At 40.0% G+C, this 19,789-nt stretch overlaps 2 protein-coding genes across 7 annotated transcripts in view; one reads left to right on the top strand and one right to left on the bottom strand.

Annotated features, from left to right (window-relative positions):
* The first annotated feature begins 72 nt into the window (after positions 1–72).
* On the top strand, positions 73–3,427 carry dut (deoxyuridine triphosphatase). 4 transcript variants are annotated; one of them, XM_015343025.2, is made up of 9 exons: positions 73–177; positions 899–985; positions 1,183–1,326; positions 1,476–1,629; positions 1,912–2,003; positions 2,222–2,266; positions 2,568–2,642; positions 2,901–2,971; positions 3,052–3,427. In XM_015343025.2, the coding sequence occupies exons 1-9, from the start codon at positions 174–176 to the stop codon at positions 3,106–3,108; spliced, it is 729 nt and encodes a 242-aa protein (XP_015198511.2). In that variant the 5' UTR covers positions 73–173; the 3' UTR covers positions 3,109–3,427. The 4 variants fall into 4 exon arrangements, with proteins under 4 accessions (XP_015198511.2, XP_015198512.1, XP_015198510.1 ...); XM_015343026.2 differs by lacking the exon at positions 73–177 and adding an exon at positions 209–304; XM_015343024.2 differs by lacking the exon at positions 73–177 and having other exon boundaries at positions 379–985.
* A 4,484-nt stretch (positions 3,428–7,911) lies between these two features.
* The window catches only part of fbn1 (fibrillin 1), a 75,943-nt gene continuing 64,065 nt past the window's right edge, over positions 7,912–19,789 (bottom strand). For all 3 annotated transcript variants that reach the window (XM_015342996.2, XM_015342997.2, XM_015342998.2), the window contains exons 56-66: positions 19,253–19,384; positions 18,510–18,635; positions 17,457–17,663; positions 16,541–16,666; positions 16,284–16,406; positions 14,830–14,946; positions 14,099–14,227; positions 12,150–12,269; positions 10,315–10,546; positions 9,634–9,793; positions 7,912–9,227 (exon numbers count right to left, since the gene is read on the bottom strand). In XM_015342996.2, the coding sequence (XP_015198482.1) occupies positions 8,847–9,227; positions 9,634–9,793; positions 10,315–10,546; positions 12,150–12,269; positions 14,099–14,227; positions 14,830–14,946; positions 16,284–16,406; positions 16,541–16,666; positions 17,457–17,663; positions 18,510–18,635; positions 19,253–19,384 (1,853 nt within the window). In that variant the 3' untranslated portion in view covers positions 7,912–8,846. The remainder of the gene's footprint in view (positions 9,228–9,633; positions 9,794–10,314; positions 10,547–12,149; positions 12,270–14,098; positions 14,228–14,829; positions 14,947–16,283; positions 16,407–16,540; positions 16,667–17,456; positions 17,664–18,509; positions 18,636–19,252; positions 19,385–19,789) is intronic.

The raw sequence follows: 19,789 nt of genomic DNA, 5'->3' as shown, positions 1-19,789 counted from the left end.
TGTTCCAATTATACGTCATGTCTCGGTGGACATTGCACCGGTATCCTGGCGCTTTGCGCTCCCTGCACAAGCTGCCGGCGCTGGATGTGAGGGGTACTTCTGCTGTATCCAATGAACTGGGATAACCCGTGGAAGACGGTCTTCGCCCATACACATTCTTGTTCCTGAGTCACATGGGTACAGTATTTTGTGTCTATATTATGCAAGTAACCTCTCGGAACAGGACTTTCCTGATCTGACCATGTTAATCGGCTGAAGGGGTAAAATAATGCACACCGTGATATCAGGAAATAATTTATAACAGGTAGCATTTTACTTACAGTTGATATCTGTTTATGGGACCTATACACTGTTACAGAATCTCTTAGAAGGGAATAATAAATAAATCTGTTACCTGCTACAGCATTTGGGTGAAGTCAGCCCACCTCCGCACACGGAATCATTGTAATTTCGAGATGTTACTAAATGTTAATCAAGTAACCGTTATTTACTAGTCATAAACACTTGTAAATAAACTAATGAGCTATTAAAGTGTTATTTGTTGGTGTATTCAAATCGAGGCTGAAAATGTGAAAACTGCATTTCTTGTTTAACCGCTAGTCGGCTAAATCTGGAACAACAGAGGACTTATGTGTGCAGCCAAGATAGCTGTCTGTTCAATATTTTAAAAACAATAAGGGGACACATAATAAAAGCACAAAACATTCGTAAAGAATTTACACATTTTTCAAAAGAAAAACTCAGTATATACTGGAAACGCAGCAACTCTGCCTCGCTTGAATCAGCCATTTCAAATACCCAGCATTCAACTAGCTCACCATCAGTGCGAGCAAAATGGCTCGTCTTTCTTCGACAAGCTTTTTCCGTACTTGTATAAATAGCTTTTCGTGTCTTGAAGCTTCCAGGACGGCATCGTTTTTGTACAAAGGACAGATAAAGCCTCACAACGGACGAATGCCCATCTCAAGGCTGGAGGGAACTGCAGGTATCTTGTGTTTAACTTCTTGTGCGCAGAGAGAATAAGAACAAAGCGCTGTAAGCCTGGGCTAGTGCACCAGTCTGTTACACAGGTCTTTAACTTTTGTGCATTTTAATCGAGCTCACAAAATAATATTATTTAATTCTCTTTCGCCGTTTCACTTACTTTGTTACCCCCCCCAAAAACTTGACGTTCTCGCCTAGTTGTCCACGTACCCCCGGAAGCGGCTGGGCGTGACGTCAGCTGCAACTCGCCTATTGGCGGGAGTCCGTTGTTTAAAACCTTTGGCGGGAGTGCAGCGGTGCAGTTTTTCTGTTGCAGTAATTGTGGAGCTGAGTTTACATTTTGTAAGTGACTAAAACTTTAAGGACACTGCATTACATTAGTGTTCTGTCATCAGGGGCACTTATTTGCAGCTGTTTTTATATACTATATCCTCCATTTGATTTTTTTTTGTCGTTTTTTCCTTTGAAAACAAAAATGCCTTGCTCGGAAGTTACTGAAGCTGTTACGGCCAGCTCTCCGGCCAAGCGACAGAGGACGGACACGACCCATGAAATTAAAGTGGTGCTGAAATTTGCCAAGCTTTCAGAAAACGCTACCACCCCCACAAAAGGCTCTTCGAAGGCTGCGGGATATGATCTTTATAGGTGTGTATCTTTTTTTTTTATAGACGCGTATTGATCTGCCTCTTCCTTGATATCCTCTTGTTTTTGGGAATGCAGGGGGTTCCGTTTTTCTATCAAGCTCGCCTGAGACCGTGCCCCGAAAAGTGCTTTCATTCTATTACTACTTATCGTTCTTGCATTGACTAGAAAAGGACCAGGGGATAAAAAGATCTTCACCATACTGTGCAAAAAAAAAATAATAATCTTTGAGCACCTCAAAGAATATTCCCGGGGTGGTGTCACATCTCATTCTTCCGTTTCCAGCGCGTACGATTACTCCATTCCCCCGCTGGAGAAGACGGTGGTGAAGACGGACATTCAGATCGCTGTTCCTCCGGGCTGCTACGGCAGAGTGGGTGAGTTGAGTTCCCCCCAGCCCAGGCACTGACAGGGCAGCTACAGCGGGCCCGCTCGCAGCCTCGTCTTGTAACAGAAAATCAATATCCCTGCCCTTCTGTTGCGCTTAGCTCCACTTTAAGGTGACGTGCTATTTTTTACTTATGAACGAGAACCCTTTCCCGCATCTTAGTTCTGATATTCTTTTCCTAGCTTTGACCCGTTTTTTCTCTTTTAGCGCCAAGGTCCGGGTTGGCTGCAAAGCACTTCATAGATGTTGGAGGTAATTGTTTTTTTAAATATAAAAAGCACGTATGGCTGCACGATCAAGGTATTTCTTATGCGGATTCGCAATATTTATTTGCATGTTTTGTGAAGTGAGGAAAACATACGACGCGTAACTTCGCTTTCCTTAAATCTTTAACCTTATACTGCATAGGTGTTTTAGAAATTGTACAATCTGCATGGTGAAGGTCTTTCATGCTTGTTGAAGTGGATTTCAGTTAGCGCCACCTGCTGGTGTTGTTCCTTCACTGTCACTGGCCCCGCAGTGCTTGACAAGCTATTCACAATTCTCCCAACAGCGGGCGTTGTGGACGAAGATTATAGAGGAAACGTTGGGGTTGTGCTTTTCAACTTCAGCAAAGAAACCTTTGAAGGTAAGATCTGTTGTGTTTTTGATTAATATGTTGTAATAAAATTGTTAGCTTTTAAAATATCTTAATTTATCCTTCATCCTAAATACAGTATTATCTAATAGGGAGTCAATTTGTCTCTACTGGTCTTGTGTAGTAGAGAGGCACATTCAGCAACTTGCTGTCGGATCTGAACAGGGTGCATCTTGTATACTTTGCATAAAAGCTGACCATCAAAAAGCTGTGATAATAATGCAGGATATTTACCACCCTTTTCTTTAGTAAAAAAAGGTGATCGTGTTGCACAGCTGATCTGTGAGAGGATCTGCTACCCAGAGATTGAACAGCATGAGGTAACTAGTCATTTTGATAGTTATAATATAGTATTGGGTCTTGTATTCTTGGGTTAATAAATGTAACATTTCCATTTCAGACTCTGGATGAGACGGAACGTGGAGCAGGTGGTTTTGGGTCAACTGGACGCAATTAAAACTGAGTGTTTTTTTTTCTTGGAGTAGGCAAGTTCAAAGCCTTGTGGGTAGCAGACTCCTCTGATTTTCAGTTTAGAAGTCCTATCACTGGTTCTTGGATTGCTAATTGAAAAGTGCTTGTGAAAGCTGCCGGATTTAAACCCTCAAAGATGGACAAGCCTATACTTACTGTATATCGGTGTCTGAAAAGATGTTTTGAAGAGTGACAGTGTTGTGTTTTTGCTTTATATTTCATGAAGTTTTTGTTTTGTTCTTGCAAAGCACTAGTTCAGTTTTAAATGGATGTGAATTTTCCAATTAAAGAGGTTTTGTATTTAATAGTTTCCTTTGTTTGGTATTGTATTTTAGATGTCCCCTTCATGACCAAATGATGAAGCATTTTATTTCTGTGCACACTAGCCATTAGTTTATTTTCAGTACAGTGTAAATGAAGATAATCCTCACGGACATCAGAAAAATGGCACAAGGCTCAAGGCTGCTACAGGCTTTGCTCCTCAACATCACAGGGTGTATTTTCAAAGAAAGCTGTGGCTGTTAAAGGAGTACTCATTAGCCCACAGTACTGATGATAAGCTGGCAGAACATTGTGTTCTGTGGGGTGATATTTATTCTTCTTCCGAATAATGGTCTTGGCCCAGCAGGGTACAGCACAATTAAAATGGAGTGTCGATAATTTGATACAAATCTACACAATTTGAAAAGAAACCCCTATCTGAGTTGATGAAGTGGGGCAAACTTGGAAGTATTTAACTTTTGTGAGGAGCTCGTGTGTATGTCCAGCTCTTTCCCACAATCGATAATGAAATGAATCTGTATTTATTCCAGTTTAATTGAGATCTGGAAAAGCTCCTTGCTACAGTAATAGTAAGGGCTGAGCTTCCTTGCACATGCAGTTTAGTGAAAGTAATTGGTCCTGTTGTGATCCCCTACTTTTTTGAGTCTCTTTCCATTAACATTCTTGAATTAACATCAATTAACATTCAAGTGCATCCATCCAATTAGTAACCACTTCTTCAATTCAGGGTTACAGGGGAGCTGGAGCCTATCCTGCCCAGCCACAGGGGCAAGGCAGGGTACACCCTGGATGGGATACCAGTTCATCGTAGGGCCCCTTTTCTCAGAAGCCACCTTTTCTTGGGACTGTGGGAGGAAACCCACATGAACACAAGGAGAACATGGAAACTCCATGCAGATAGCAGTTCTGGAATTGAACCCAGGACCCCAGTGCTGCAAGGCAGCAATGCTAACCACAGTCCCACTATGTAACTGCAAATCAAAAGTCCAGCATAAGAAAAATCTGATGTAGAATATGTTGGTTTTGGAGACAACAAACAACATCATTCTGGAGCTGAGAGTGCTGGGAAAACCAGCAGTTGAGCTTCAGCTGGGTCACCTGCGTAAGGTATCTGGTGTGTCAACACCATAAGGACACAGATGTATTTTCTCAGGTACTTCAGAGTGTTTGGATAACTACAATTCTGAATTTCTCTCATCACAGTGTAAAAAGTTTTACTCCACTGTGGTGCTTTAATACTTGGTTTCAGAGCTTGCTTTTGATTGAGTATGGGTTGTTTCTGAAAACAAAAATATTACATTTAACTGTATTAAAAGACAAAATTACATGCATTTTCTGAAAACCTGCATGTAAACAATGTAAGCCTTTTAAGATTCTATATGCCAGTTGTTTATAAACTTAAGAATTGTGTAACATTTCTTGCACTTCAAAATTAATAAAACAAAACTACACAGTGTGTTCTAGAAATAATAGAGAGAATTTGGTACAGAATAAATGTTTTTGACATCATTCGTGACTGACCACAATATATGCAAGTGACTTAGTTGCACAACCACAAAATGACCTCATTAGTGAGAAACTCGATAGGGAACAGGTGATGGGGTCATTCAACCTGTTGAGTGTCGAGCCTTGTGGAAAGCAAGAAAGAAATACTCGGGAACCAATCTGCCTCGCTTTTCTGTGTTAATGGTGTGCTGGAGAAAAAACTGCCAACTGTACAGCTACAGTAAGTCCTCTACTGATGAGGCAAGGTTTTGTGTCGATCAGCCTGATGGACACCTGTGAATGTGGCGCAGAGATGTACATTAATTGTGTGTAATAAAACAATCTATGGGGAGGTCCAGTGTGGTGGTCGAATCAAGAGAATGCCCTACGTGTCCAATCTTACCTATGTCACGTAGATAAAATAGTATGCCCAATACTAAAAAAAATTCTTACTTTCCAGAAAACAACTTTGTGAGTTTGTTGCATTTTTAAGTGATAGGGGGTCTTTTGATGCTTAGTATATTAGAAGAATATTCAGCCGCTGTTTGCTGCCAATGTGGGTTTTAAAAAGTCATCCAGTTCTTAATAGTCTTTGAATATGAATAAAACTACCAGGCCGTAATAAATCTCATGTGTATGTAACCTGTACTGAAACTGCTGTTGCAGAAAGAATTCTAAAGTGGATTATATTTTATGACCATGACAAAGAGGACAGCTGTAATGGTTATGACTCTCAAAGCATATGAAGAAATAAATGCCTAGTATCGATTGAATGTCAGGTGTGCATTATATTACAAGAGACAGCCACAGCAAGTAATGTTGATCACATAACGCGATCAGAGAAGCAGACGCTGAAGACGACGAGATGACCTCCACATGAAATCTGATTTTAGTCAAAGACATCTCAGCTCACAAGAAATATGACTCCTGTATTTTCATTTTCAGAACAATGTCAGTGCAGCTGCTGCCATGAAGCTTTTCTACATTTCATATTACTACAGCAGAATTCAGAACTACAAACACTGTGTTGTTCCTAGTTATGGTTGAGGTATAAGGACATGCACATGGAAGCAAGTATTGCAAATTTAATTTTAGAGGAGTCTGCACTTCATATATGTCACAAGAAAATTCCAACATGAGATGTAAAGCTCAATTGAGTTTTTTTAAGCATATATGTGCAGTTATACCCATTTTTAATGATTAATGTAGCCAAATCTGGGAGGATATTTAACACAATTCATCTGTAAAGTAGCAAACTGCGGATAATTTGTTTTCTGAGAATTACAAATGTTTGCTTAATTGCATTTAAATGTCTGGGTACTCAAAATCAGTTTTAGGTTTGCCTAATTTATTTAATGAACAAGGATAAATTAAATCTGCCCCGTACCGTAGATTAAATCTATTTTGGTCTGTGTTGGATCTCCAGTATTGGAACAATATACAGTAGGATAATGTGAAGTTAGGTGGTATTGACCAACTTTGCCCTGATCTTTGCCCTTCATCCCTTGCCTTTCAAAAGATCACAACAAATTAAATTCAGTCTTAAAATTAAAATCCCACAGTATCTTCAAATCTCAAGGCATTCAAAGTTAATTTTCTGTGACATCATTTAAACTGAACTTAAAGCTTTAAGGCCACTTTGTGAAGATCTATTACAAGGCATTCCAAAAAAGAACAGATATTTATGTCAATGCCAAACCTTATTCAGACAAAAGATTTTAAAATCGAAGCCATGTGCAGCTATAACAATAACTCTCCTGTCTTTGTCTTGGACTGCTAATAATCAGCACTTCTATGTAGGTCAGCCTTGATGGTTACATACACTATAATGAAAATCACTCAGAGATTCGTGGATCTTTAATAGGAATTACTCAGCTACTCTGTGACAAGCTATATCTCCCATTTATGGCTCAGCTATACCACCCAGTAGATAATTTAAGATCCAGGATTTTCCATTGAAAAAAAATGTAAATGCAATGTGAGGTACAACTAAAAAACATTTGTTTTCAAATAAGATTAATTTCTTACCTTGTTTCGCCTCTCCTGATCCACTGGTTTCACTGGAGAGAAAAATGGAAGCTCTCACACAGTCTTGTGGTGATCAGTAGATTCTTCAACAACTCTGTTTTCTCCTAGGGTGTACAAAAGCCTAAGGAGCACATTTACAAAGAGCTGATAAGAAATATATGTGCAGACTCATCTTTGGGAGGTCACCTCTTCTGACATGGTTGAAGGAATCAGAGCAGAGTCAATAACTTCATGAAAATAAGTAAATAAATAAGCTCTCGACATCGTGCATCACCTCCCAAAGCATTGTTAAAATGGACACTGTGAGGGCCTCCACCTGGCTGTCTTACTCCAGAAGTCAGCCACTGCTTAAGTGAGCAACATCCTGCCATTTCTCAGTGCACTCAGAATTTGACATGTCAGAAGTGCTGAAGCTATCATCAGTATATCAGCACACTGATAAACTATCTAAACACTATTCTAAACAGAATTTAAAACAGCTCTACAGAATGATTTGTGAAGCCACAGTTCACTGACTGCTTCAGGGTTCTCAATCAGAGTTAGAGAAGCAGACAACGTCCAAGAGAGATATGGATGGGAAAGTCTGAATGGTGGCCACTTGTGAAAACAGACACAGATTAAGTTGGAGTTATTGCCCTGGGGTACCCACTATAAACCACAGCCGTGTGATGATTCTTAATTTAGTAAAGGTTGGGGTGGGGTTTAGTCACACGTTTTCAGTGTCAATCAGACGTCTCTTTAGCTTTAGACTGAAAATGACATTGAATTTGTGGCCTTTCTGATTCTGTAAAAATGGGATCATGTGTCATATTAGTGCCCTTTGGAGGTGTGCTCCAGGTACAGCAAGTACTGAGACTAAGCGACTATAGCAAAACAATCACATGAGATCAAGGGGCCGAATGGCTTCCTCTCATTTGAGGCCTTTCTGATGTTCTCCAAAAAAGTCTGCAGCTATGGTTCAGGAAATGGGGGAGAAAATAGATATGCAACCCAATTTAAACCAAAAATATGTTTTTTTTATTGTGAATTTACTTAAACTAAACCCTCATTGGTGTGAACAGACACTGGTACTGAAGATGATGCCATTAACGTTATCTGGGATGAGAGCACTGGTTGTCGTATGATTTTGGAGAACATGAGTGGCCTTACTGGCCTCAGTGCACTGTTATGAAGTCACAGATTATGCATCATCAGAACGGTGTGTACAATTAAAAAGAAGTAGTTGGTCTTTATAAGCACCATTACAAAACCCTTCCATACAGGGCTTAAAAATCTAGTTAACAAATGCTTCCATGATTAAAAAAGTAGCATGATTACAGTATACACACACTTAATTTACATGTTGTATAGGTATAACTGAAAAAAAGCTATTGAGCTTAACTTTGGTTGGTTGCAAAGTAACTTGAAATCTTTAGACTGAGTAGAAATTGCATTTTGGTTACCGAGTTTGTAAAATATTACAGTGCATTCATAAATCTATGATGTCTTGTAACTAGCACCAGTTAATATAATAAACTGCTGATCTATTCAGTTGAAAAAACAAAAACAATTGGAGAAGCATGGTTAAAGAAAAAAGTCCTTCAAGCCCGAACATAATCTTCAACTTCTGCTGAATGATGAAGTCTCAGCATTAGTGCCTCCTTGCCTCTTGTGTCCCCAGTTATTGTTTGTAAGATTCAACATATCAGCATACAAAACCCTTATTGAGAAGATGAGCTTTATTTATACAAAAGCCTGAGGAAGTGGTTGATTTGGGGGGAAGAATTGGCCTCCCATGCCTTTTCTTAACATTGAGCAGTGCTTTTTTCATACTTTTGAAAATAAGAATAAGAGATTGTATCAGTGATATGTAGAATCTGCTTGGGAATCGACAAAGCAGTCCATTCCTTTTCTTTGGCGTCTGCGGTTTCACTTAGTCTTCTTGTGCAGTTAATGGAGAATAATTTGCACCTTCATTTTTAATGTGTCTCCCAGCTCCCCTGTGAGGTAGTCTTTGTCATACTTGTCTTCCAGGTGAGCCAGTTCTTTCTTTTTGTACAGTGGGACACTGCTGATTTGTACAAAGTAGGCTCCAGGAAGCAGTTGCTTCTTGGTTAAACGAAGGTAGCTTATTCCATTCTTCTGGTTGATTTTGAAGAAGCCCTCATCGTTTCCAAAGTCAATGACATAGCGGATGTGGTTGGTAAGGGTGTTGAGCGCAGGAACAAACTCCAGGATATGATCTTTGTTGCTCAGATCTGTGATGTTGAAGCTGAAAGCAAGGGTGTCTTCAGTATCCACACTGTCAAGGCTCATTGCTTCTTGTTCATTCTGTAAAATCCACAGTTAATCTTGTTAACTTGTTATTAAAACAGTAATAAACACATTTACACTTTTTCACTCTACAGCAATGTGCTCACCCTGCAGGAAAATGCACTCAAGCACCAAGTAAGGAAATTCACTGCCCATCTCTATATGTATATCATTATAATTAGAAATAAGATTTTATGAAGATCGTATCATTCTGCAATTCAAGCACAGCTCAGTCAGAACTAGCACTGAAGGTCAGATGAGCTCCTTGTTTTCCCATTCAACACAGCCAGAGTGTTACCAGAAAGTTGTGTGTGATCACTGATCAATCTAGAAGAGGGACATGTTTATTAAGCTGATTAACACGTTAAATAGTTGTTAATGTGTGCTGTCACTTTGTGCGTCTCTCAGGGCTGAAAGATGTTACCTCTTCATCTCCTATTCCATTGGTGCTTCTACGTCTCCTGCCCTTCTTGGGGTATCCGTTGATCTTGCACTCGTAGCAAGCCTCAGGCGAGAGGGAGTTGTCATCAGTGTCTCCCCCTATCGGCAGCCCCTGTCCAAATCCCACTCCTGATACACAGTGCCTGACGCCAGGAAGCAACACATCACATAAACACAGCGCTCACATAATGGCCACAGCACTGCACTGACAAAACCTAGCAACATTTAGCCATTTAGAAAAAATGACTAACATTTTTCAAGCTTGTAAACCAATGTCAGAAAATATAGTTTCGAATGGACTTTCATCATTTAAGAAAGCTTATGTCGGATGTCTGACTCAGCAGAGGAGCAGATTTGCTCTGGTGTCTAAACCCCAACTGTTGCTAAATTGGTCCAATAAATCAGTCGTGTATTCCTGCACTAGAGGTCTCTTTACCCTTCTTCACCTGTGGTTGATAAAGTGTGCAGGACTTCCAATACACCGTGGCACATGTTTTAACATAACCACTACACCAGTACAGGATACTGTATGTATCCTCTACAAATTGAAGAATTTGAAGGTACCAAAATTGCTCAGTGGAGTGGAAGGGAACGACAATCGAGTGGCCTCAGCCTGCCCTGATGAATACAATCAACTCAATGAGGAGAAGGAAGAAGAGCCCACCCCTGTCCTGCTCTGTAGTAGCCGGTGGGACAGCCGCAGGTGTAGCCCCCATCAGTGTTGGAGCAGCCGTAGTTGCAGGGGTTCTGAGGGGAGACACATTCGTTGATATCCTGACACCCGCCGCTGAACTGCTCGTACTGGAATCCCGTGGGGCAGATGCACCGGAAACTGCCCAGGGTGTTGTGGCAGGAGGCCCCTCCACAGACCTGGCTGTTGAGGCACTCGTTCTCATCTGTGCACAGACAAGGGGCAGAGATTGAGGTCTTACAGGGGCGCCCACTGAGGGGACCATTTGAGAAAAAAATCAGCACTTGTCAAGGATAATTAATCCATCATCTTGGTCTTCAAACACCATGTTTTAAACATGTAAAACACCTCATCTATAAGTTTCTCCATTCCAAGTTTCTCACACTCATGCTGTCAGGACAAGCCAGGCCACCTTGAAGCTTCTAGAAGATTCTTGGTGGCTTGAAGATTCTAGAACATTCTCTGGTGCTTAAAGCTTATCAGACAAACTCTGAGGCTCAACGCAATAGTTATGCAATCAGTAACGCAGAAGAGAGCACATCTCTAGCTTCATCACATTTTCCTGAAGATTACTGCAGCCAATAACCGAAAATGTATGTGTTTTGTTCGTTTTCATTTTTTATCATAGAAAATTATGCTGTACTACTTTAGTTCCCATCATGTTCTTTTTTTATTTGTCATATTTATGTTGATTTCCATAGTTTAGCCCCGATATACACTGTATACAATATATTATGTAGGAGAGGTTTTTCCCAGTATACCTTATTTTTTTGGTATCTGCAGACAGTTCAGGAACATATCTAATTCAAATAAGGAGGGATGGGAGTACAGTGCTTTTCGTGCATGCTTTCCATTTTTCCAATTGGTACTCATCTTGACGCATAGAGGAAAACATGTGAGCGCTCATCTGACAAAACCGACCAATTCACAAATGTATTATGTAAAGGAATGATTATGTCTTGACAGTCAGCTTGGAATTGTTTCAAATGTCAAATGTTTCAAAAATAGCTAATGAAAAACAGATTTTTCCCCACAGCATAAGAACAAAAGTTTAGGCTACATTCTCTTTTCAGTACAAATTCCATTATTTTCTTGTCCAAAATCAGTCACTTCATTGTTATTTTAACTGGTCACATAATAATAACAAAACCTTTGCCAGAGTTCTAATAACTTGTGTTTTATAACTCCACAATGTGTAAAATAACACCCTTAAAATTGATGATCCCTAATTGGTCTTTTAATGTAATTACAAATTATGGTCTGGAATGTGCTCGTTAATAAAGAACTAATTTCTCGTTTTACTGATTAAAGAAAACCTGGCATGCCAAGGAAAGACAAATTTAGTCTGGCTTAATCTATGTCTGATGCTCTGTTTATTCATTCCTAAAACCTAAATGAGGGTTGTCTTTTATTAATACTTTTTAAAATAAAACTATCAGCCTACATTATTTTTGTCCCTATTATTGTGTGCCTTAACCATAAAAGAGCAAAGATTTCCAGAAGAAGGTAATCTAATCACGCACATCATGAAGAAAGCGTGACTTTGATTTAACAATATTGCAAGCTGAGTTAAAAAAACAAACAAATGAGGAGTCAAAAAATGTTTTCCCTCACACAATGAATATTCAATGGTTCCAGTCAATAAAGAACATTTTCTGGTGGAATTAGTCTGAAGTGTTTGAGAACCATGGACCTAGTGCTTTGTAGTCTTTCGCTTTTTTAATATTGAATCCAGGGAGGAAAAAATCCCTGAATTTTATTTTTTATTGTCCATTCAGTGAGACGTGAACACAGCCAGAGTTGCTTACCTACACACTGGTTCCACTGGTAATGCTGAAGGTAGCCTTGGGGACAACTGCACCTGTATCCTCCAATTAGGTTCTGGCAACCATACTGACATCTGTGGTTCCCATCACACTCATCCACATCTGGAACGTGACACAAACAAATGGTCAGCATGATCAAAACTCTAAAAGCCAACGCCCTGTCCACTCATCTTCATCCTCCAGACTCAGAATAACAAAAAAAGCTTTCCATGGACATGACTTTGGACATGATTTGTTAAGGAGGTTTTCAACTAAACTTTTTATTTTTAGTAAGAGATAAAGGAAGACAGTGGGAAAGTCCTGACATCAGTTTTGGTTTCATTCCGACAGCTTCAGTGACAGATTTGGAAATCTTTCTGCATTTTTCATTGTTCACACGTTACCACTGTGCATACGTTACCACTGTGCATGTGCAAAGCTATTTTAAAATCTTTCACAATGCACATTACATGACAGAATCTGCCAAAACATACATGCAATTCCAAATTATTAAATGTTTCTAACAATTTCAGAACTACTTGACAGTCAAAGCAATGTTTTATTTACATCCTTATGAAAAGAAATCCAGGTTTGTCAATACAGGTAACTTGTACTGAGTTGTTAAAAATGTCAAATGCCTTACAGTACATCTTTGGCCAATGATATGCTGAGTACTAAATTTACTTTTTAGTATTGGTTTCTATGTCTAGTTCTGTATTATATATAGGTGGTCCTGAAAAGAAATGTAGGGTTAACCGTATTTAATGAACCCTACATACTTAAGACGTTTTTTCTCTTTTAACAAAATATTTTATTTTTGCCTCCTAACATAGCATTTTTGTTCCATATTCCTTTGATTTTACCATTTTTTTCTGACCCCTTTTTTTTTCCGTCAAATGAGTGAAAATCAAGGAAGTGTAAAATATTTTTCTAATGAATTAGAAAGTTGAACTTTTTGGAAGAGTAGCCACATGTCCGAGTTAAACTGCTGTGACATGCTGTTTCCTGATTAAATCTGAATTTAATATTTTTGTACGGTAATTGCAACACCTTATTAAAATCTAATTACTGAGGTCAGCTGATGAGGAAGATTGTCACAAACAAGAGGAGGCCATTTGACCTACTGTATCTTGCTCACTTGGTTGCTACCAGCTAATCAAACCCTCACCCAGCTATTTCACAGGAACCCTATATAATAATAATAATAATAATAATTGCTTACACTTATATAGCGCTTTTCTCAAAGCGCTTTACAGGTAATGGAGACTCCCCTCCACCACCACCAATGTGCAGCCCCACCTGGGTGATGCGACGGCAGCCATAGTGCGCCAGAACGCTCACCACACATCAGCTATCAGTGGGGAGGAGAGCAGAGTAATGAAGCCAATTCATAGAAGGGGATTATTAGGAGGCCATGATTGGTAAGGGCCAATGGGAAATTTGGCCAGGACGCCGGGGTTACACCCCTACTCTTTTAGAGAAACGCCCTGGGATTTTTAATGACCACAGAGAGTCAGGACCTCGGTTTTACATCTCATCCGAAGGACGAACCCTAGAGAGAACACCTCAACAATATGGCTGGGCTGCTCGTTAAAGAAAGAGTCAATGTGGTAGAAAGTGCTTCTTGTTAAAATGCCTTTACAGAACCTGAACTTCTGTTCTATTGTGGTCTGTGACCCCCATTTATTTTTGAAAATGGTGGCATGGATCAATTTTACATCTCACTCTGGATTTCCCTTCCCATTTGCATTTAAATTGCGTTTCAGTGGAGCTGTCCATGTGCTGTGGTGTGCAAGAATCGTCCAGTTTTGTCATTTATCTGTTGTTGTTTACTTACTGGTATATTCAGCATTTTGGGGGATTTGATGCATTTTTCTTGCTTTCTTTTTGCTTATGAGTAAAGGAAAAAAGTACAGCTTCGAAGACCACAAGTCAGCTCCCAGCAGACTTACCTTCGCAGTTCTGTCCATTCTGATCCAGTAAATATCCACGCTGACACTCGCAGCTGAAGCTACCTGGAGTGTTCTGACACACCCCCTTTGCTCCACACAGCCCTGGGTCTGTGGCACACTCATTGTTATCTTGAGGAAAAAAAAGATTGTTAATAAAACCCATGTTTGATTAGATTTTAAGCAAAAAATTTGTCCTTTGGTCTTTTGTTCAGGATTCTCTTTAATATTGACATCCTTTTCAACCTTATTAGGAAACAGAAACAGTGCTTTACTCAATACAGTACATATAAATTACCAAAAGTAATTATTAACATACTGTAGGTGTATATCTCTTGATACTGAGCAAAGCTTTGAAACCACTGAAAAAATACTAGTTGTTTAATTGCACTCTCTAAAAGCCTCTCAGTCACTTCATTGATGTTTACCCAATTTCAAGTGTTGAAGACTTAGGTCATGCAATCTGTAGAGCTGCTTGGCAGTAGTCTGCATATCCATAGCAACAGACAGCTCTCTTCTCCATAACAAGCAGTAGTTAAGTTGCCATAACTACAGAGGAGTTGAGTTCAATTTTGATTTATAGAGATCAAACTGAGATAATTGTCCTGAATAAAAAAAAAAATCAACAGACGTTCGTTCCGTCTTAATTTTGGTAGACAGGCAGAAAACAAAAAGGTTAAGTTCACACGTGGATGCCTGACCTCCAGCGACATTTTGGGTCCTGCCATCCTTACCAATGCAGGCAGTGTGGTGTTGTGTGAAGCCAGGGGGACATTTGCAGGTGAACCCCCCAATCGTGTTGACACATAGAAACTGGCAGTTGTGCTGCTTGGTTGAGCATTCATCAAGGTCTGTGAGAAAGCAAATAAAAAAAGTTAGATTTACTGTACATGTTATACCTTAAGGCATGTCCACAGACACCTAAAACAAATGTAATACAAGCCCTTCTGATCAACACTTCACACAGCAACTTAACTCAAACAATTGTAAAGCCAGTTCAGCAAATCCAGTGCAACAAATAATAGCAACTTGCAAGAATAACTGATGACGAGATCAAAATAATGTCCAACCTTATTACTCAAGCGTGCTGATGGCTAACCAAATGACGTACAAAGCAACCTGAATCTGCTCTGGAGACAGTAGAGACGATTCACTTGCTATCTCTGAGAGAGGTAGGAAAGAAAACTGTTTCAGCAAGCGTAGAGGCCTCCGCCAGTTTAAAAAAAAGGTGTGCTAACAAATGAATCATACTGCAAAGATTTATTAAGCCTTACAGGCAACAAGAAAGCAGTCATTTTGTTTTTTTCCATATCTGGAAAGAAATAAATAGACCAGACTCCAGTCTCGAGAGTAACACATTTTTCTTTACTATGGTATTTAATTGCAGCACTGGAATAATAACTGTTTTTCATCGGACGCAGGAAGTCCCAAATTGTGTGTACCAAACATACACTCAGGCCAAGAGAGGTATGAGGAGAATTTGAAGCAGAGCAACTGGAGAGCAGAGCAGAACATTGGGCAATCTGCCCAGCATCCTCCCAGCTAAGCTAACCTTGAAATTAGGTCAGCTGAAAATGCAGTACAATCAGAGGCGTCATTTTGCACAATAATTTTGGGATAAGGAGGGCAAAGTGTGTGTTTGGAGGATCTCTTTCCCTTCTTCCCACTGTGTAAAGCCATTTCATCCGTCCATACATCTTCAAATCGATTAATGCAATCCAGGGTCAAGAGGGGACTGGAGCCTATCACAACAATCAATGGGCAGAAGGGAGAATACAATGTTTTTGGACTGTGGGAGGAAGCTGGAGCACCCAGAGGAAACAAACACCCACCCCAGTCATTTCATGGTGGATTTTTCATTCTGTTGCACGTACAAAACTGCTTGGGGGTGTAGTAAATAAATCAGAATCTGGGTCTCCCCTTCAATTTTACTGAGTGTTTCCACTTTACATTTGTTTTCCTCCTTAGTGCCAGGAGGTGGGGTTGGGGCAAGTGTCCCAAATTAAAAACAACCAACATCTAGAAAGAGACTCCTCACCACAGAGGAAAATGATATTTAATGGGACAGCAAGTTGTTCTATCTCATGGCAGGATAGATTTCAACCTCCTTCCAGCTAGAGAGAGCTACACATAGCTAATACTAAAAGCTGTGTTCAAGTCACAATCATGTCAGTGCTGCACTGCTTACCTCTGCAACTCTTGCCATCTTCCTGTAGAATATAGCCCCTGGGACAGGAGCACAGGTATGTTCCCTCAGTGTTTTTGCAGATGAAATTGCAAGGCTTCGGTGACTGGACACATTCGTCGACATCTGCAATCCGAAAAAAAGCTCTGTATACATTTTAACTCTTTTATTTGTAAATTAAAAGTTTTCATTCTATTAAACGTATCACAGGGGGAAAAGGGACTATATTTCACAGCTGAGTTTCTTCACTACGCACTTACCCACACATGATGTCCCACTGATGTCAGTGGTATACCCGGGTTTGCAGATGCAGCTGTAGGAGCCAATGCTATTGACACACTGCCCATTCCGACACAGCCCCCCGATGACACGGCATTCATCAATATCTACAGCGAAAAAGATTTTTGTCATATTACCATTTTCTGCAACTAGAACAAAACCAAGATTTATGTTCATTTTCATTATTTCTGGAAAGATCAGAGGGGACAGAGCATTAAGCTATACTGTAGGCCCCCTAACTGTGGAACAATTTAGCAGTGAATGTAGAGGAAGCCTCATTTAAATCAAGGCTGAAGATATATTTGTTCCTCCTATTCTTGAATAGCCGCGTCCTTAACATTGTCGGTACTCTAGGTAGTTATGTGAGGATTTAAGCCTACTGTCATCTTGTTAATGTTCACAACATATCCCTTGCCTATCTGTACTGACACATGCCTTGGCCCTCTCTTGAACCTCTGTCTGGAGATGAACAATCCCATCCAGTTAATAAGTGATGCTGGACCAAGGATGATAAAGCCAAGGCACTGTTAGACCCATTATGGCAGACCACAGGTTGATCAGACACAGCTAGGGACCTCATGCTGGGACAATAGCACTTGAACCCTATAAATCAGTCTGCAGTCTCGGAGGGGAGGTAAAGTGTCCTGGTAAATTTATTTTTGTCTTTGGAGAGTTTTTTTTTTTATTATTTGCTTCTCCATGCTTAATGCTTCCTCTGTCTACTCCCCTTCCACGAGGCCCTGATTAACAGTTCTGAAAGCACTCTGTGACAATCAATCCATTGCAAAGGGCACTGCACCAAATACAAATTGCCCTGAACTGAACTATCATCATAATAATAATAAACAGTACATGCCGCAGCAATTCCATCGGGATATGCCTCCTTGATTATGTTACCTTTCCCATCCGTGGTGTAGCCAGGACCAAGTGGACACATTTTCTTGTACTGGGTAGTGCCAGGCAGAGGACAGAGCTCACAGCTGGACCCCCAGCCTCGGCCCCCATCACAGCAACACTCAGACTTTGTCACCGGGTTCCTGCTGGTGGAGGTCATCTGGCACAGGCTCTGGAGCACCTCCGTAAAACAGAATCCCTGGCGGTTGTCTGGAGCAAGGAGAGGAATTTGTTACACGCAGCTTCATGCAAAATCGGTCACAAGCAAGAAATACTAGGGGGCCTGCCAAAAATGTCAACATTCTGTCTTCCTCCGTGCTTACAAATGAGGATCAAAATTGGAACACCAGGGAAAAGAAATCTAACAACTTTGAAAAACCCCAGTACTGCTGTTATTACAGCTATAGAAGTGACCACAAAGGCTTGTTTCCACCTCACTAGATGAAATAAAAGAGTTTAAATCCGTTCAAAGCAATGATAAAACTGAAGGGAAAAACACCAAGTCAAATGGTTTGCATTAGAGCTCTAAGTATCCTGTCCTGGGGGACTCCAGTCTCTTCTGGATTTTGCTTCAGCCAAGTACTTATTCACATGCTCATTGACTTCAATGATTTGTTTGAGACTTATTTATTAAATCTGCTTTCAGATCTTAAAAGGTTACATAGGCATCAAACCTGTACTAATCATCAGAACAGGCTTCATTAAGAAGTGGACTTTGCCACATTTCAGGAAAAAAATAAAGACTGGGTCAGGCCATCCTAAAGTGATCACACTACAGTCAGCTTTTATTCAGAAATAGTGCAAGCAAGTTGAGGGGAAATGTGTTTCTTTGTGCTGAAGTTGTTGGAAATAGGGTGCTAAGTTATTTTTGAAACCAAGCAAACACATGAGGTATAAGCACCAATTAGCACCAGTGATTAAGGGCCCAATTGGACCAAAACCAGAAGACACCGGTGTTTCAGCCCTGGTTTAAGCCAGCACGCTGCTAAAAATGATTTGGCATGTGCAAATGTGCTCCTGTTCAGAATCCATGGGTTACTAAAATAAGATGGTTACCTATGCATTCTGTCAATGTGGAGCTAGGAGAAAATCCTTCATTGCAAACACATCTGTAGCTGCCAACTGTGTTCACACAGCGTCCGTTCTCACAGATGCCTGGCTTGGCAGAACATTCATTCATATCTGACCGAAAAACACAGGATACACAGAACAGTCAGAAATACCTCAGAATAGAAAACAGATGTACAACATTATGAAAATACAAGAACTGTATAAGCTACGGTCCTGCTATCGTTAAAATCATTTTGTCAGTATTACATGATGTACTAGTCTGTGTGGTTTACAATTCTTTGTCAACCACTACCTAAAAATAACTTCAGCTTCCTTAAACAATTTAAGACATTTTGAATCGGTTAAAAAATGCCATAAATTAGGAAAACGTATGACATAAATCTTCCAGACTTTTCCACTCAGATGCAATGCATGCTTTATCTTCTATGAAGAGGGAGTTTAGCAGCAGCAGTTGATATTGCTGCAAAGACCTTTCATGAACAAAAGAATTATAATCCAGCACAGTGAGAACAAGGTGAAATTACAGGCTTTGTTTGTGACAAACCTTTCCCTAGACTGGGGAGAATAACAATTTGATTTTTAAGGAAAAGTCGATTTTCTATTCAGTCTAAATTTACAGGGTTTCTGGACAGGTCATTGGAAAGGTCAGTTTTTGGCTGAAAAGCAAAAAGACAGCCAGGGATCAAGGCTAGCTGGACCATTCCATCTACAAAAGGTATCTGTCTTACCCATGCATCCATCTCCATTAGGCTGGCGAACATATCCAGGTGCACAGATACACATGTAGGTGCCTATCAGGTTTTTACAGGTCATTCCTCTTGTATCGCAGTCATCAATACCATCTTCACATTCGTCTTGGTCTTTAATACAAAGAAGATATTATGATGTACACAAACCTAAAACACGCCTAGATGTAGGAATTTCGGATGTTGGCTTTTAGGGCGAGCCTGTTAACACTTTAACAATGTAATGGATTTAAAAGCATTATTTAAAGCTGGACTGAAAAGCAGACCAAGTGAAACTTAATCCATTTCCCAAACAAAATGTCCTGGACTACGACATTTGTTTAAAAATTAAGATAATTTATATTCTGTTTATACTGTGATGTAAATACGATCTTATAGCCGAGACAGCGTGAAGAATTCAACCTGGTAGAGCTTTGCAATGTTAACATTTAATTCCCACGCTCCATCAATTTGCATTCACACTGAATATTATATCCTGTTACTGGGAACCTTCCCTTCACCAAGGACGAGAAGTTCTCA

Source organism: Lepisosteus oculatus, chromosome 5 (genome assembly GCF_040954835.1).
Source record: "Lepisosteus oculatus isolate fLepOcu1 chromosome 5, fLepOcu1.hap2, whole genome shotgun sequence".
In the NCBI taxonomy this organism is placed as follows: Eukaryota; Metazoa; Chordata; class Actinopteri; order Semionotiformes; family Lepisosteidae; genus Lepisosteus; species Lepisosteus oculatus.
This window is presented reverse-complemented; position numbering and strand designations above follow the sequence as displayed.

Coding starts and splice junctions, on each gene's coding strand:
- dut (XM_015343024.2), top strand. CDS start 835: ATGGCTCGTCTTTCTTCGACAAGCTTTTTCCGTACTTGTATAAATAGC. Junction 2,643..2,900: donor CAGCAAAGAAACCTTTGAAG/GTAAGATCTGTT, acceptor CCTTTTCTTTAG/TAAAAAAAGGTGATCGTGTT. Junction 2,972..3,051: donor CAGAGATTGAACAGCATGAG/GTAACTAGTCAT, acceptor TTTCCATTTCAG/ACTCTGGATGAGACGGAACG.